This window comes from Crocuta crocuta, unplaced genomic scaffold, assembly GCF_008692635.1.
Source record: "Crocuta crocuta isolate KB4526 unplaced genomic scaffold, BGI_CrCroc_1.0 scaffold6, whole genome shotgun sequence".
Taxonomy (NCBI): Eukaryota; Metazoa; Chordata; class Mammalia; order Carnivora; family Hyaenidae; genus Crocuta; species Crocuta crocuta.
In genome coordinates this window covers 8357484-8372305 of record NW_027531917.1, presented here as the reverse complement: position 1 = coordinate 8372305, position 14822 = coordinate 8357484, and the positions used below count along the sequence as shown (strand labels likewise).

The 14822-nt window shown below is 37.6% G+C and overlaps 1 protein-coding gene across 1 annotated transcript in view; it reads right to left on the bottom strand.

Moving 5' to 3' along the window:
* Positions 1-11207: 11207 nt before the first annotated feature.
* PROS1 (protein S) overlaps positions 11208-14822 on the bottom strand; it is a 65947-nt gene continuing 62332 nt past the window's right edge. The window contains exon 15 of the mRNA XM_077774922.1: positions 11208-11368. Within this exon, the coding sequence (XP_077631048.1) occupies positions 11208-11368 (161 nt within the window). The remainder of the gene's footprint in view (positions 11369-14822) is intronic.

The window sequence follows — 14822 nt, the reverse complement described above, 5'->3', positions numbered from 1 at the left end:
CAGACACAAACATACTTCTATTCTAAAATTCACTTTGTATTTCATAGGTTAATTCCTGGGATCAGATATTCTTGAGTCAAAAGATATTTCAAGTCAAACACTAGGATGTGGTGATTGCACAAAACCCATAGACATGCCTCTACTTGTCTGAATGTCTGTTGATTCATCCTATATTTTTTCTATCTCAAAAGTTTTACCTAATGTTCAGCTACAGGAAACCTTTTACTGTGTATTGAATTGTTTTCCCAAAACTTCTATGTTGAAGCCCTAAACCCTAGTATCTCAGAATGTGATCTTATTTGGGGACAGGGTCTTTATAGACCCTAAGTATCAAGTTTAAATGAAGTCATTAAAGGGGCACCTGGGTGGATCAGTTGCCTGAGTGTCAGACTTCAGCTCAGGTCATGATCTTGCTTTCCTGGATTCGAGCCCCACATCAGGCTCTATGCTGACAGCTCAGAGTCTGGAGCCTGCTTCAGATTCTGTGTCTTCTCTCACTGTCCTTCCCCTACTGGCAATCTGCCTCTCTCTGTCTCTCAAAAAATAAATAATAAAACATTTAAAAAATTTCATTCATTCATTAGAGTGACCCCTAATTCAATATGACTGCTATCCTTCTAAGAAGGAGACATTTAGAGGCAATTATGTAAGGAGGAAGATGGTATGAAGACAAGGCAGGAGATGGCCATCTGTGAGCCAAAGAAAGAGGCTGGAATATACCTTCCCATCCCAGCCCCTAGAAAGAGCTAAACTTGCTGATACCCTAAGTTCACATTAAGCCTCCAGAACCATGGGACAATACATTTTGTTATATAAGTCAAACAATTTGTGCTATTTTATGCAGCATCACCGGCAATCCCATTCAATCATGCATAACCTGAGTAGAAAATCTGGACAAAGATAGGACCAAGAAAATTATCTAGACTTACTCAACTTATGTATATATAAAAGTGTCAGAATATACTATAAATAAAACCCTTTATTTGACAAATACAAGGATAATTCAATGTTAGGAGATCTGTTGATATAACTAACTACGGTATATAAGGAACAAAAAGTAAATCCCAGTGGACACTAATGACATACATGATAAGCTTCAATAAGTAATCTGGAAAAAACCTAGAAAACTAGAAAAATATAATGTATTACTGTTAAGCAATTTATAAATCAATTGATGAGTCATATTTTTAGAAATCAACAGCAAATTTTAACTTAATGGTGAAATAGCAAAAGGAATACTATTAAAATCAAGAACAATACAAGAATGACTGATAATAATCAGCAATATTCTGAAAGTCTTAACCAATATAATTAGTAAGAAAAACAAATGAAATGTAGTGTACAGAGAAGAAAAAATTACTACTATTTTAATAGTAGTGAAAACAGTAAAAACCAAAGAAATATGCTGAGTCAATCAAATGGAACATTCAGTGAGGCGATGGTTTATAAGATAAATAAGAGATGATAATTAATGTCTATGATATATAAAGAGCCTCTAGACTTCAATAAGAAAGACAAACCATCGAATAACAAAGTACATGATGAACAAGCAAGGCTATTCTCCTCAAACAAGACAACATAAAGTTTCAATAAATGTAAGCAAAGTTTCTCACCCACACTCGTTACCAATAAAAGGCAAATAAAAACAACAAGCTACCACTTTTTCTAAAAAGAGTACCAGAATATAAAAAAGATTAACAATATGAAGCATTGGTGAGAAAGTGGAAAAATAATTATATAAATTTTGAGGGAATAAAATCTGGTATCTGACGAAATAGAACAAGAACATCAGAAAGCGTGGTAGTTTACGACAGAACCAATCATTTAAACAGGTTTTACCAAGACTCTCCAAAACAATATAAAGGTAAATGCAAAGAGAAAATTTAATATTGTATTCCAACCAGAGTTGCTTTAAAACATTTCTGAAGAGCCATAAGAGGCAGAGTATGAAACCTGGGAAAGAGTTGGCCTCAGCAGGTCCCACTGCCAAAGTGATATCTCCTCCACAATGGAAGAAGATAATTTATAAAAACGAGTTATTTGCTAGCCTAAGTTTTATGCCCAAAATTTGGTTTGCTTTAGAAGCATATACATTTTCAGACTTTTATTTCTGTATGAAAAGTGTATTTCAAGTTAGAGGGATTTTTACACAGCTATTATTATTATTTTTTTTTTATTTCTAGGTGAGAGAGACAGCGTGAGCAGGGGAGTGTCAGAGAGAGAGGGAGTCACAGACTCTGAAACAGGCTCCAGGCTCTGAGCTGGCAGTCAGCACAGAGCCCGACGTGGGGCTCAAACCCACCAACCGCGAGATCATGACCTAAGCGAAAGTCGGACGCTTAACCGACTAAGCCACCCAGGCGCCCCACACAGCTATTATTTTTATAAGGTATACATATTACATGCTAGAGTAATACTTTTCCTATGGTAGAAGAAGGATTTTTTGTTGGCATGTGTTTTAATAAAGTCTTTAATCAAAAAACATGGCAAAATAAGACATACTTTAAAAATGGGGTGTAGAAATAAAGCTTTTATTGAATAAGCTGGGTAAGAAGATTCCTTAGAAACAATGGAAAGTTTTACTTCATGGTGGGAATCTACAGGTGGTTGCCAGGACCCCTTCTTTGCAGTTGTTTGCACTCCCAGCCCCTTCCCATACATCTGGTTTCATGGACGATGCATGCTCCTGTTACGTGCCTTAAAATCACCAGCAGAGTTTTGAAACTCTCCATGACCAGATGGCCCAACAAACTGATTAAATTAGAATCCTGGGCTGGAGGTTGGAGTCTGCGCTGAGGCGAAGGGGAAGGAGGAAAGTAGTCAGTAGTTCTGAAGGTCTGCAAATGATTTCACTGTGCAGTCAAGCTTGAGAACCACTGGTCTCAATGATGTCAGCCAACCATTATTGCCTTCCCACCATTGTTGATGGTTCAGAATGAACACTTGACCCAGGTCGGGCCAGTCAAATATTTCCCTTGGAATTCTGCAACTGGAGATGAAACAATATTACCTAGAGCTGTTATGTGATCTGAATATGTAAATTCAGAAACAGTTGGCAGCCATATTCCATGACTGAATAGTTGAGGAAACCAGGATGTATTCTTATGGCAAACTATAGTTGTTCAGAGAGAAACAGTCATGAGGAACAATGTGAGGAAACTTCCTCAGTCCATTACAACAATCCAACCCTTGGGAACAGTTTTTACCCTTAAATTCTGTAAGTTAGCTATATTACCTTTCTAAGCATTCTCTTTTTGTGTAAGCTACTTCCAGATGAATTCCTGCTACTTGCATCCAATAGAATCCTAACTCATTTGTGTCAGTAAAAGAGGAGCATTTAGTGTTAGGTATGGATACTCTGATTTTTTTTTTGTAATATCAAGAGGGCTTTCTAATAGAGCTGACTGTGGCAGATATGGAGGCATGCTGCTTAGATCACCTTGAAGAGAGCCTGTTGTGTGGAACACCACTGACTGAAAGCTGCCGTTGTTACCTCCCTGGATCCATCTGGAATCCTTCCTGGCCAATGACTAACCATAGTTCAAGCACTTATGCCAGGCCACTTCTGCCTGGTGCAGAACCCTTCTGATGGGCAATATTTTCACAAATTCTGTGTCAACCTAGCTGAAACTTTCTCAGAACTGCACTGAGATATTAGACTCTTCCTATCAATCTATTTCCTCCTCTCCTTGTGTGGCTATCAGACATACCTGGCTACCTGAAGATTCTCCCTACCTGTTCCTGCTCTCTCTTCCACTTTTCCCTTCACAGGTGATTCTCCCAATAAATCTACTGTGTGCTGTATTTGCTAGGACTGCCAAAATAACATACTATACATCAGGTGACTTAAACAACAGAAACTTGTTTTCTCATGGTTCCGGAGCCTGGAGGTCCAAAGGTCAATGTATCAGTGGGTCTGTTTCTCCTAGGGCCTCTCTCTTCTTTGCCTTGCAGATGGCTGCCTTCTTTCCGCTATGCCCTCATATGGGTTTTCTTCTGTGTGCATACATCCTGTCTCTCTCATTCTTCTTATAAGAATAGCAGTTGCATTGAGTTAGGACCCCATTCTTATGACCCAACTTAACCTTAATTACCTTCTCACATGCCCTATGTCCAAACACAGTCACATTGGGGTTTAGGGCTTTCACATATAAATTTTGTGGACATGCAATTCAGTTCATGACATCTGCCTAATACCAACTTGGTATCTGCTTCTTGAAGCTTCCAAGCTAATGCACTGAGCAAAGAGAAAAAAGGTTTCTCAGACAAATAGTGAGCCCTGCATCAGTGAACGTGTTCACACAGAGCCTAAAGATCACTTCTCAGTGATATCATATGGTCCTACTGATTAGGTTTCTATCTGAATTCAGACCCACATAACATTTTTTAAAACGTTTTATTATTAATTTTGTGAGAGAGAGAGTAGAGTACAAGCAGGGGAGGGGCAGAGAGAGAGGAAGACATGGAATCCAAAGCAGGCTCTAGGCTCTGAACTGTCAGCACAGAACCTGATGTGGGTCAAACTCACAAGCTGTGAGATTATAACCTGAACCCAAACCAGATGCTTAGCCAACTGAGCCACCCAGGTGCCTCCACCATTTTATTTTGAATGAACATGAACAGTAAAATAGTAAACTGAAATATGCAATACTAAGGTAAAAGCTGATTTAAATTAAGCCATAATATGCAAAGAGTCACAGAAGATACTTTTGTTTTCTGGGTTGGACCTCTAGTTTCTTTTTTTCCCATGGCTAAGTTTGTACATAGGTACAAGGTTTTCACTCACGTAGCCCAAGTACCTAGAACAAGTCTAGCATATTGTATGTGTTCCAGAAAAACTCTCAGAAGTTTTCCCACAATGGTGTGCAGTTCATGGCCTTCAGAAACCCCTCAGATAATTCTCTGGGGTAAATAATCTGATCATCAGGAAGACTTGATGTTATTATGCCAATAGTTTTCAAGTAATCATGGGCTGTAAGGCTTAACCTTCCTTACTAGACAGGGAGGAAAGAATAAAGATGGCAGGAAGGAAAGGCAGGAGTAAAGAAAACATCTTTGCTCTCTTGAAGGGAGATTTATGATTAGATGCCATGCTCTATGCAAAGAGCTCTTGTGAAACTAGATTGAGCTAAGAGTGAGATAACAATTACTGCATAAAAGTTACAGATCCCGTGGGGCGCCTGGTTGGCTCAATTAGTTAAGCATCTGACTCTTGATTTTAGCTCAGGTCATGATCTCATATCATGAGATCAAGCGCCACCTCAGGCTGTGCACTGGGTGTGGAGTCTGGTTAAGATTCTTTATCACCATCTCTCTTTCTGCCCCTTTCCTGCTTGTGGGCTCTCTCTCTCTTTCTCAAATAAATAAATAAATAAATAAATAAATAAATAAATAAATAAATAAAAGCTATAGATCCCTAGTACTTTCAGGCATTTCTAGAGTATTTTAAACAACAGAGGAGAAAGTATAGATACCAAAGTGTGTGAGGATTCAGATCGAAATGGCCTGGCATAAGAGAAAAATTTTCTTTGAAAGGTACTCTTTTTAGTTTCATATGCATTTGCCAAAGCCTTTCAAGAGCAACATGTTCAACATCAAGTTTCATGCTTTGGGGAGATTCTGGAAAAATGTGGTGCTTGCAAGGAAAATACAAACACATTATTTAGATCTCCAGACTGATTGTTCTACATATTTTGGGGTCTATAACAAAGACAGAGGAATGTTAAAAATCGTGAGAATCTCTTCCAAAGAGGCAGAGAGGGTCTGATGAAGAGAGGGCTACATTACCTTAATGATGGATTCTACTAGAGGGTGCAATTCAAGCAAGCTTCTTTCTTTGTGGAATATGACATGACACTCTCCATAACTTAGTAGTTTTCATAAACTTGTCATTTGCACATACTACTGGATTTTCTTTCCTTCACTCCCAAGGGTTGCACATTCATATATATAACTAGACCACTGTTAATAGGCCAGCAGCCATAGCCTATGATGCTTGGATTCTCATACAACAGTAGGTTTAAAAGTTCTTGGGCACCTGGGTGGCTCAGTCAGTTAAGCATCTCATTCTTGGTTTTCGGCTCAGGTCATAATCTCACAGTTGTGAGTTTGAGCCCCACGTCGGGTTTCACACTAAGAGTGCGAAACCTGCTTGGGATTCTCTCTCTCCCTCTCTCTCTGCCCCTCCCCTGCTCACTCTCTGTCTCTTAAATTAAAACTTTAAGAAAATAAGGTACAATTAAAATGAAAGTTCTCACTGTTCTAATTGTAGCATTGATCTCACTCCATGTTTAAGAGTGCCTTCTCGCCTCTGCATTTCCCCACATGTAATCCCTGATGATCCCTTTTGGTGTAAACTGACCAAGCCCCTAATTTCAAAGAGGTCAGAAATGAGGTAAGAAAATGTCTGTGATGGTAGTTGGAAGCCCTTCCACCCATTCCTGGCAGAATAGTACAAGATAATACCTATGAATTCCTGTAGAGGATTCCTTGAGGATTGATTTTGGGGACACTTTGGGGTAAATCCTACTTAGCAGATACTTGGCCGGGAACTCCACCTCCTGGCATGGAACATGATCTCCACACTCAAGTCTTGTAATTGCCATGTTCACCTTGAGTAAACTGAATGAGTCCCCTCTACTTCTTTTTTTTTTTTATGTTTTTTATTTATTTCTGAGAGAGAGAGAGAAGGAGAGAGAGAGAGACAGCATGAGCAGGGGAGGGTCAGAAAGAGAGGGAAAAACAGAATCTGAAGCAGGCTCCAGGCTCTGAACTAGCCGTTAGCACAGAGCCCGACGCGGGGCTCAAACCCATGAACCATGTGATCACGACCTGAGCTGAAGTCAGATGCCTAACTGACTGAGCCACCCAGGGGCTCCACCCCCTCTACTTCTTCTTACCTTCTTCTATATTTCTGGTTCTCTTTCTTTCTCTCTCTCTTGTTTCTTACTTTTCCTCTTTTATTTATAACTATGTTCTTCTTGTTCCTACTTTCTCTTCCCAGACATATTCTTCTCCTTATTTCTATGTCTGCTTCCTTCTTGTTTTCCTTCTGGCACTCTTTCCCTCCCTTTTTCCATTGTATTTGTTTCTTCTGTCTGTGCTTGACTCATTTCCCTCTTCCTACTTTTTTTTCTTTCTATGCCCATCTAGTCTTTTCGGTTTCTCTTTCTCCCTTTCTTCTTTCCTAATCTTTTCTTCTTTCATTTTTTCCTTTTAAATTTCTGTCTTAATTTTTAATGCTTATTATTTTTGAGAGAGAGAGAGACAGATTGTGAGTCAGGGAGGGGCAGGAAGAGAGGGAGTAACAGAGTCTGAAGCAGGCTCCAGGCTCAGAACTGCAAACACAGAGCCTGACCCAGAGCACAAACCCACAAGCCTTGAGATCGTGACCTGAGGCAAAGTCAGACACTTAACCAAATGAGCCACCCAGGCGCCCCTAAATATCTTTTCTTATAAATTTCTGTCTCTACTTCATTATCTCATTCTCTCTTTATTCCATTTTCTATGTGGATCTCAGTTTGTCACTACTAATAACACCTACTCCTACCTAAGTGTCTAGAAGAATGTAGATATTTCATTTCTTTTTGTATTTTTTTTTTTCTATCTCTTATTCTCCTCACCCAGTATCTCTCTACGTCCTTTGCTTTTTCTCTTTCCCTTTCTTCATTTTGTATCTTACCAAATCTTTCACTGAATCTGTTTTCATATCTTTTTTATCTCCTCTCATTCTCTCTTTGTCCTTTCCTCTCCTCCTGGTTCACACACACTCACCCATACCTGTTCCTCTCCCTTTCTCCTATTTCTATCTTACTGATTTTTTTTTGCTTTACGTCTGTTTTTCTGTGTGTGCGTGTGAGCTCACATGCCATGAGAGACAAAAGGAGACAGAAGGGAGTGCATGAGGTTAGGGAAGAACCCAGAGGCTGGATCTGTCATGTGTAATTCTGGGTATCCACGGGGATCTTCTGATTCAGTTGTCTGCAATGGGGCCAGTGAATGTAATAAGCATCTTGGGTTGACTTCCACTAGTTTAATGATAAAAGCTCTTGAAAGCTAGGATAAATCATCTGTACTTTGTGCAATAATCAATACGGAAATAAAGGAGATTTTGAGAATTATAGTGAAATAAGATCTCTCTGTGTGAGAGATTATCAAAACATTGTGGGAAAGAGGACTTGGAGCAGAGAAACTAATGGAAATTCATATATACATGTATATGAATATATATGTATAAATATATATTTAATGTTTATTTATATTGAGTGTGTGTGTGTGTGAGAGAGAGAGAGACAGAGACAGAGAATGAGCAGGGGAGGGGCACAGAGAGAAGGAGAGAGAGAGAATCCCAAGCAGGCTCCATGCTCAGGGCAGAGCCCAATGCAGGAGATCAGGACCTGAGCCAAAACCAAGAGTCAGATGCTGTACAAACTGAGACACCCAAGTGCCCCAGGAAGTTCATATATATCTTAGTAGGCCTACTTTAAATAGCAATTCACTATACTTCCATTTGTAATCAGTTTCTCCCTCACCATAATGCCTGTATACGGTTTATTCCCCTGTTGCACATCTTGCCAAACTCAGGTTCATATTTGAATTACTTGTACCATTACCATCTCCTAGACTATTAATATTTTTATGGCAGGACTAGAACATTTTCTCCATTGTTTTCCTAGGACACTATAGAACCCAGAGTTCTAATTATATACATTTTCAGAGTCATTGTCAGCATTTCCTTAATTTAATTATATAATATTACATTTGTCTTCAAAACTATTAAATTATTAATATTATCAACTAAGAATCAAAGACATAGCAAGTTATACATAGAGCTGAATACAGAATTTGTTCACTCCAACAATTAACAGTTTACTGAGTAGTGGAATAACTAGTAAGAATATAGGAACAATATAGAGGTTTGAATTTGGGCATGGACTCTTGATTCAGATGGCATAGGTTTGGTTCGGATCCCCTCCTTGTAACCTGCTAGCTTCATGTACAAAATAGGCTAAGACCGTACCTATTTTCTAGAAGAGCCAGCTGCTAGTCCTCTGTGACTGCCTTGTACATGCTGAGTTGGCTCAGTAAGATATTCATCCCTGTAGGATCCAGCCNCAATATTTCTCTGTTTAATTTTTTATATTTATATAAAAATATAAATGTATTTAATTTATATAAAAATATTTATATATTATTACTTTCCATTTATTTATTATTTGGGAACTTCAGATAATGATATTAGATTCTTCCTATGTCATTTAAATATTGACTCAAACTCCCTTAAGATCAACTTGAAAAAGGATCAGAGGTATCAAGTGGTTTTTCCATCTGGAGACTACTTACAGAATAAGATTTTAGATTCCACCATTTGAAACTTTAGTAAGAAAGAGGATTTATCCTCTTCTAGAGGAGAAGGTCCAATTTTCAAATGTAAGTTCTCTGGGAAACCTTGAAGTCTGGTATAGCAAGTAGCCCATGTGTAAAACCATTGTCAGATGAATCTCGTCTGTAAGAAACACCCCCAACCCCAAGCCTTATGTACATGCATCTCAAAGAGAGATGGAGCCTCTGTGAAGATCACTGCATGTTGGAAGTTTTCTGTTTCTGACGGGAAATGTGGAATTGGTCCCTATAGCTGTCCTTGTACCTGGGCATAATTAAACAAAAATCTGAAAACTCCTCCCCAAACAAAATTCATTTTCCCTTTGTTCCTTTTTTTTTGTTTTTCATATGCTCAGTTTTTCAGCTTTGTTGCTTTTTTACACCAACATAATTGTCAATAGTTGCTGACTGAATTCATCACTCCTAGTACCCTGTGGTAACTGGGAGAAAGATTACATCCAGTAAGATGAGCTGGCACAATTTCTGGTATGTGTCAAACACTCAACACATATTACCTTTGTTTTTCTTCTCTTTCAGAGCTCCAGTGTACACCTTAACCATAATATTGATCAAAAATTTAAGCTTTATATCTTTCAACTAAAGAACTACTGTACTGTATGAAGACTTACATGTATATTATATAATTTTACCTTCTGTTCAAAGAGTTGATAGAATATAGATATTATTCATATAAACTTTTAGAATATACTCCACTTTATTATGTTTTACATTATATAAAATATTTACAGTAGAAAAAAAAATTTTGTTTTCCAAAACTATCAGTGAAACCTCTGATACATACCTAATGTGACTGGTAGGTTTGGGAGTGATAAAACTGCCCCTTGAAACGTGTTACCAGCAAGGACATGGCACTCTTCCATCCTTACGCCAAAGACCATCTTAACTATGTCCCTGTGTGGTTATGCTTTTGTCCCATCTGTTCTACTTTTCAGAGCTCTTTTTGTCCTGCAGCAATCACAGGCTGGCACGTTACCTGGTAATTCAAGGAAGACTATGAACTTCCACCTCATTCATTCTCTCATTCATCCTTTCCACTTAGGCTCTGCCTCTTCTAATCTTGAGCTTGTGTGCCCCGCACAGCCAAATTTAAGGAATGAACCCAACCTAGGTTTCCACACCCATTCCAGCATAATCTAGTATCTCATCTTCATAAAATTCAATTACTGACCAGCAACAACCATGTGCTCTCATGGACACGTGCCCCCCTTGTTTTGTAACTCACGAGAGCTACTGGTTCAAATGTGAAGCTAAGTGAAAGAAAAATGAAGCCAAAGCTGGTCTCCCTGAAGAGACGCTTGGGAATAAAGCTTTAAAGCCTTCCATTCAATTCATACTTAATAGGCCACCATCTCTCCTTCTGCCTTCATTAGGAAATAACAAATAAAATAGTATGTGCTATCATCACAAGTATTTAGTACATGCACTTTTGTTTGAGTTTACTTCCCTGCCTTCCGAAAAACACAAATATTTAAGCACTAGCTCATGGTGACAAAATTAAATTCTACTTTTGCAAACATAAAAATGAAGAAATGCCATTTGTAGCAAAAAAAACTTCACATTAGACATGTTTATGAATTTCATTATTTAATTTCTAGGCAGCAAGAGAGGTAAGGATGTTTTAACGTGATTTGTATCACAAAAGGATCTTGTTCTCTTGAAAAAGGACCTTTTGGAAATTCCAGCAAAGTCAAAGTACCATAAAATAATCAAGTTCTGCACATCGCAAGTAAAACCTTTCAGCTATTATTGAAACGTTAAGTATAATTACACACAGGAAAAATATATTATCACAAAGGAAAGATGCCTTAGGAATTCTTTGTGTTTTTCAAAATTGATGGACACGAGTGAGCTCTGATATCATTATGCTTAGAAATGGCTTCATCCAGATCCAACTGAACACCATTAATGTTCATTTCCATACAGCCATTATAAAAGGCATTCACTGGTGTAGCGCTGAACGGAATATCTGTAAAAACAGAACATTAAAATATTAGCCCAAGACTTTTGGCATCTTATTTGATTACAATTAGAGGAACTATTCAGACTTCCCATTTCAAACCTAATTCTATTCACAAAGCAAAAGTTAGTAATGTAATTCTATCCAATAAATTTATATTAAATGGCTCCTGTGTATATTAAGTATTGTGCTTGGCATTGGATTCAGCATATCATGAGTTCCTCTGATTTCATAAACACAATCAGTCTCATCAAGACTTAAAATAAGTAAACACACTTGAAAAAGAATAAAGAGCATATTCTTACTTGTGATGCTCTACTTTATTATTATGTCTTTTTAAAATTTTTTTGAGAGACAGAGAGAGTGCATGAGAGAGGGTCAGAGAAAGAGAGACAGAGAGAAAGAGAGAAAGAATCTCAAGCAGGCTCCATGCTCAGTGTAGAGGTCGATGCGGGGCTTGATATCATGACCCTGGGATCATGACCTGAGCTGAAATCGAGTCAGACACTTAACTCACTGAGCCACCCAGGCATCCCTATTATTTTCTCTTTAAATTTGAGCAATAGCTTATAAGTATTTTTAAATCATTTTTTTTAACTCCAAACTGTAGTTACTTGGAAATCTTTTAAAATGCTATGATAAATATATACCCTTTATTATTGCTAGAATAAAAGCAGATTTCTATATTTCCCCCCAAAATAGCTTCTTGCTGAGCATAAAATGGCAACTCATGATAGGGAATTCACTTTTATGTACTGTTTGGTGTTCTAAAAAATAATTTTAATAATGCTTCAGTGAATACTTTAGGGCCTTTGGGCCTTTCTACACTTTCACTTTCTTCATCAGACTTAATACTTGAGTTACACCCTTGCATTCCTAAGAGCTATGGTTCATCTTAATAACATCCATCTCTCTATTTGCTTCTTTTTTGGCATCTTCTTTCCATCAATTTAGTTCCCAATGGACATTTTTCAGAGCCTTTATTCTTCTTCCTTAGTGCCTTATGCAAAAAATATTCAGTTCAAATTTTCTATCTCTAGTTTGCCAGAACAGTGAATTAAGTCCATACTTTTCTAAGGAAAAGATTGGCCACTATTCTAAAAATCCTCAGAATCATCCATTTTCCCTGACTTTTAATTCATAACATTCAATTCATTATGCCTATTTTGCTGTTAACTGATACTTTTCCTATTCCATTGTTTATACTCCTAAAATCTCAATTGTCAGTTCTCCTCAATTTCCCTCACTCTTTTTCTAAACACATCTTACCTGAAATCAATCTTCAGTGTTGGTGCAAAAGTCTTGGAACCACTAAAATTTGATAGTTTTACCTCTTTTGAACTCTTTCATTGTCTGATTTACAAAAAATTGCATTCAACTAATTTGTAAATAAGGAGGTAGAAAGATTTCGATATAGAATTCATTCATTTGAACTATAATTATACCCTAATAATTAACCATAGTAAGTTAAGAAACTTTCTAATAATTAGCCATGCTATTTTTTCTATTTATCTACCTCTTTTATAGCATCTTTACTTCTATTCCCCAAAAACTCAGACAAAATTTCCATATAAAAAATGAAGACCCTGAGCAGTTAAAGTAATATAACAAAGATTACTAGAAATCCAGACATCAAATTCAGAATTTTCCCTATGAGAATAACCTGAGAATGGTAGTTGAACATATTTCTCAAAAACTTTTTCCCCTCAATTATTTTTACCACTTAAAGATTGATGCCAATTTCATATTTTCCAATATTAAGTTAAAGATGAATGTGATTTTCCTCCAGTTTTCCCCATCATGTGGTAAATGGAATCTCCACCCATGAAACTGGGAATGCCAGACTGCCTAGGAAGGAGATCCCCACACTACCTTTCTATCCTATTATTGTTTTAAATGTTTATTTATTTATTTTGAGGGGGGAGCCTGATGCAGGGCTCGATCTCACGAACCGTGACATCATGACCTGAGCTGAAATCAAGAGTCAGACGCTCAACCAACTGAGATGCTCAGGCGCCCCAAATCCTATTAATTTTGTTTTTACATACAGCTCCAATCTAATCACTGTGTACCACCCTCACTGCCATCATCCTAGTCCAGCAGCTTCCTCATCTGTAATATGGGGATAATAATAGCACTCACAGGTCTATTTTGAAAATTAAATAAGTGGATCCATTTGAAGCAGTCTGAAAAATGCCCAGCCTGTTCACTATGCAATGATTAATGGTGGTATACTTGTTGCTTCTGTTGTTACTGCTTCTCCAGCTGGACTCCTTCAGTACCCCCCAGCTCATCTCATACACTTTTCCCTCCCACCTGTCCATCTCCATCCATCATGCATGGTATATTGATATACCATTTCCTTGCCTAAAATTTTTAAAGACTCCCATGGCTCTTGCAATAAGACTCAGGACCACAAACCAGGTCTACAAATCCCCACCCAGTTCACAGCCTTATCTTGCACTACATCCCCCTTGCTCAATATGCTCTCACCATCCCCATCTTCTATATAGTCCTCGAGCATGTCAATCCCCCATTCTGCCTACACATAGACCATTTCACTTGCATATTAATTCCAGTTCCTACCTCATTACTTGGTTAAATTTAAGCCTTCAATGTATCATATTTACATCTTAGCCTTTTCTGTAGAGAGCTCATTTCTGGCCCCCACAACCAGACCATTTTCCACTTTCAGGCTCTAAAAGCAATACATATTATTCCTTCATAGGAGTTATCACTGTTTTAATTATCCTCATATTTTTCCAGTTGGTTATTTAATGTCTGCCTCTACCATTAGATTGTAAAAGGCTTAGAAGCAGGGATCATATCTATTTTTTTTATTACTAGGTCACTGGTACCTAGGATGTAGGTTCTTAATAAATACAAGGTAAATGATAGATGAATTGAAGAATAAATATTGAATTCACAAGACTGTTGTGAGGATGAACTAAAATAATAAATATGTTCTGGGGACACCTGGGTGGCTCAGTTGGTTGAGCCTCCGATTCAGCTCAGGTCATGATCTCACTGCTCTTGGGTTTGAGCCCTGTGTCAGGCTCTATGCTCACAGCTCAGAGCCTGGAACCTGCTTCGGATGCAGTCTGTCTCTCTCTCTCTCTCTCTCTGCCCCTCCTCCACTCATGCTCTGTCTGTCTGTCTCTCTCTCTGTTTCTCTCTCTTTCCCAAAAATAAACAATAAAAATTTTTTTAAATATATGTTTTGACTAGGGTAGTCAAATGCAGCAAAACTTGATTAGTTTTAGTTCACTATTAAAAATAATAAATAAAATGTACCAATAAAATGTCAATATAAATCCCCAGAAAGAGACTAATAGATACTGGAATTTTGTCTTACCCTTCTAATGTCCTTTTACTAAAATGACATATTTAAAATACTATCCATTTGATTAAAAACATACTTTTAAAATCTTTTTAAAAATAATTTTGAAACAAAAGTAAGAAG